The sequence below is a fragment of the Elephantulus edwardii genome, unplaced genomic scaffold (genome assembly GCF_000299155.1).
Source record: "Elephantulus edwardii isolate Elephantulus edwardi_28Jun2011 unplaced genomic scaffold, EleEdw1.0 scaffold00062, whole genome shotgun sequence".
Taxonomy (NCBI): Eukaryota; Metazoa; Chordata; class Mammalia; order Macroscelidea; family Macroscelididae; genus Elephantulus; species Elephantulus edwardii.
The window spans coordinates 17,020,932-17,024,579 of NW_006399812.1; the positions used below are offsets into that span (position 1 = coordinate 17,020,932).

General features: G+C 41.6%; 1 protein-coding gene across 1 annotated transcript in view; it reads left to right on the forward strand.

Annotated features, from left to right (window-relative positions):
- PDCD2L (programmed cell death 2-like) overlaps positions 1-3,648 on the forward strand; it is a 59,536-nt gene that overhangs the window by 1,769 nt on the left and 54,119 nt on the right. Inside the window, 1 exon segment of the mRNA XM_006887847.1 lies at positions 1,562-1,929. Within this exon segment, the coding sequence (XP_006887909.1) occupies positions 1,562-1,929 (368 nt within the window).

Consider the following 3,648-nt stretch of genomic DNA (forward strand, 5'->3'; position numbering starts at 1 on the left):
AATGGTATCTCTATTTGCAACTTTCTGAGAAAGTGCCATACCGCCTTCCACAATGGTTGCACCATTTTACACTCCCACCCACAGTGAATAAGGGTTCCAGTTTCTCCACAACCTCACCAGCATTTGTTGCTTGCTGTTCTGTTAAATTTTGCTGTTCTGTCTGGGGTGAGATGATATCTCATAGTTATTTTAACACCTTGTTGTTCTTATGCCATCAAATTGATAATGACACAGAGTAACTAACTCCTTGAAGAACAGATCAGAACCATGCCACATCTTGCCCCAACCAAATGATCTCCATCATGCTCGAGCCCATTGTTAAAGTCACTGTGTCATTTCATCTTGTTGACGAAATGCAGATGATTGAAAAACACTGACTCTCTTTAAAAGCTGAGATAATGTCACTGTCATTTCGTCAGATGATTGAAAAATACTGGCTTTCTTTAAAAGCTGAGATAGACTAATACCAGGAGTTAATTTTTTTTTTTTTCATTTAATTTGGTGTACCCGACTGGCACAGGAGTTTGTCTCTCCTTCTCCAACAGAGCATCTAGTGGGTTTGAACCATGCATCTTTGGGATTGCAGTGCAGCTTTTTGCCACTAGGTAACCAGAGCTCCAGGAGTCATATTTTTAATGAGTTAATAAAAGGTTAAAAAGTTAATAAGCTGGAAGAGGAGATTCCACATATAAACAACAGAACCCCAGCCTAGAATTGGCCTATCAAGAAGCTTCATTGTACCATCTTCCCTACTCCTCCCTAAAACTCCTATAAAAAACTGCCTTTGCCCAGGCGCCATTTTCATCTTCTCTGCTCACGGTCACTTTGCATCTCTCTCAAGACCATGCAGTAAAGGCAATCACTTAGCATCCCTCTCAGACCATGAAATGAGGAGGGGGCCTGGAAAGAAGCTTCATTGTAGCCTGGTATACTGGAAGCTGCCCTTGACAGGTCTGGTGGTGGTTTTTTATTTGTGGTGTGGGGGTTTTTTGGTTTGTTTGTTTTACTTTTTACACAGACCAGCTGCCTTTTTTTCCTGGTCTGTCTCCTCACTTCATTCTCTCCCAGTGGGCCTGATTCGCATAGTATCTGGAACCTTTACTGAAGGAGAGTTTGGGAAATACAGTTCTCTTCTTTTGTTTCTGTAAATAGATGATATGTAGCAGGAATTCAGAATAGATGCTTAAAGAAATTATATTAGTACATCTGCCATAGTGTCTGTGAAAAGGAAAGACAAGTATTTAAGTCACCTTCATCAAACTTTTGAGTAGATGTGTTAAAGAGTGGTGAATTGATAAGAAGCTGCACTGCAATCCCAGAGGCTCACGGTTCAAATCCACCAGATGCTCTGCCGGGGAAGGAGGGACAATCTCTTTCTGTACCGGTCAGATCTGATTTGACGGTACACACACACAAAAATAATAAAATAAAAATTTAAATAAGAATGGTGAATTAGAGTATGTTAGTGGAGAAAGGGCTGGTGATGTGAAGTCTTCCTCAGGAAGATGAGGGATGGAAGTAACTGAGATTATCCAAGTGTACTGGTTGGCTGTTCTTTCAGAAACAGGAAAGCAGGCTTGTAGCCGAGGACTGGTGTGAAGGTGCAGATGACTGGGGAAGTGACAATGAAGAGGTACCTCCTCCACAGTTCACTTTGGATTTGGAAAGCAATACTAATAGTGTCCAACACATAGGCTGGCCAGCCCAGCTCCAGGATCTCAGCCTGCAGGGTGGTATCCAGGATGCCTCTTGTGCTGTATCCCCTGAAGAACTACAGTTGTCTGTGATGCCACAGTTTCTGCCCTACTACATCTGTGTCGTGGACGAGGATGACTACGGAAACTTTGTCAATCTGGATCATGCCCACAGCCTTCTGAGAGAGTATCAGCAGAGAGAAGGGGTTGACATGGAGCAGCTGCTTTCCCAAAGGTGAGTACATGCCACTGAGCTTCAAAGTGACTTGAACAGAAAGGTATCTTTGGGCTGTATTCCAGTGCCTTGGAAATTTGGAGGCAGGACTTGTGTATGTAGTATCTTTCTGCTTTATTCCTCTTGGAAACATTTTCTGTGTTTATAACCCTTAAAAAATTTAACAAATAGAGAAATCGGGGATCCCAAGTTTTGTTTTGTGTTTTAATATCTCACCTTCTTTATTACAGCCCTTCTCAGGAAGGTGTTCTCTGACCACCACTTGTCCCTACCTGATTTTATTTTTTTTCTGCTGTTTTTATTGGGAAACATTTGGGTATGCCCTTCCCATCCCAGGGAATGTCCAGTCTAATATCTCTGGGATGCTTTTTTGATTTTTTTTCCTTAGTACTTTTGTTGACAGCCTCCTGAGGTCTGCTGTTGCCTGCCTCCTTGGAGTTTTTAAAATTTTTGTTTTATTTTTTGCTCATTGTTGCACATTTTTCCTCCTCCCCTCATCCTCTCTCAACCCTTGTTCCAGACTACTGTCATGCATATAATGCCTAATCATCCATTCCTTTCACACAGTTCTTCCCCTCATCTGTTTTATTGCAGTGTTCATTATCTATCCATTCTTCCCCCATTCTCTTCTGAATTCCCCCATGTCTGTCTTGTTTATAATAATAGTGTTATGTAGTATTTGTTCTTTTGTGATTGAGATACTTAAAATAATGTCCCATAAGGCTCCCCATGTTGTGTAATGTTTAATGATTTCATTGTGTTTCCCGAGGAGTTGAGCACAACTCATAGCAACCCAATGAACAAAAGACCTGAAGCCTTTCTGTAACTCTTGTCACTGCAGTGTAATATTTTATTGTGTGAATGTACCATAGTTTTACTATTTATTTGTTTGTTGAGCACTTGGGTTGCTTCCATCTCTTTGCTATTGTGAATAATGCAACAATAAAAATGGGTGTGCTTACATATGGTTGAGTTGTGGCTCTGGTTTCTTTAGGGTATAGGCCCAGTAATGGAATTGCTGGGTCAAATGGAATTTGTGTTTCCAACTTTCTGATATTGCCATACCGCTTTCCTTAGTAGCTGTACCATTTTACATTATCACCAACAGTGAATAAGAGTTTCAATCTCTCCACAACCTCACCAGCATTTGTTGCTTGTTACTCTGTTGAACTTTGTTATTGTTCCTGGGAGGATGCCAACTTTTTATAGAAAATAGGCTCACTATCTCAATTTTTTGTTGTTGTTGTTTTTAAAATGTCTTTGTAACAGAAATAGGTGAGTTAGAAAAATGCTTCTGTCGGCTGGGCCTTGAGAACTGTATCAGAACCTGGCAGACCAGGCTTGAGGTCAGGTTACTACTGAATTCTGCCAGAATCTCAGCTCTGGAATAGGAAGAATAGTAATGATGACTTGTTTACCTCATCAGATGATTTTGAGAGTCAAACACTTTATAAACTAAGCACTATTAAGAAGTAATGGTGGCCCTTTCTACGAAGATGGCCCCCAAAGCTAAGAAGGAAGCCCCTGCCCCTCCCAAAACGGAAGGCAAATCAAAGGCATTAAAGGCCAAGAAGGCAGTCCTGAAGGGCATCCACAGCCAAAAAATAAAAAAGAAGATCCGTACGTCACTCACCTTCCGGCGGCCTAAGACGCTGAGACTCCGAAGGCAGCCCAAATACCCCCGGAAGAGCGCCCCCAGGAGAAACAAGCTTGACCACT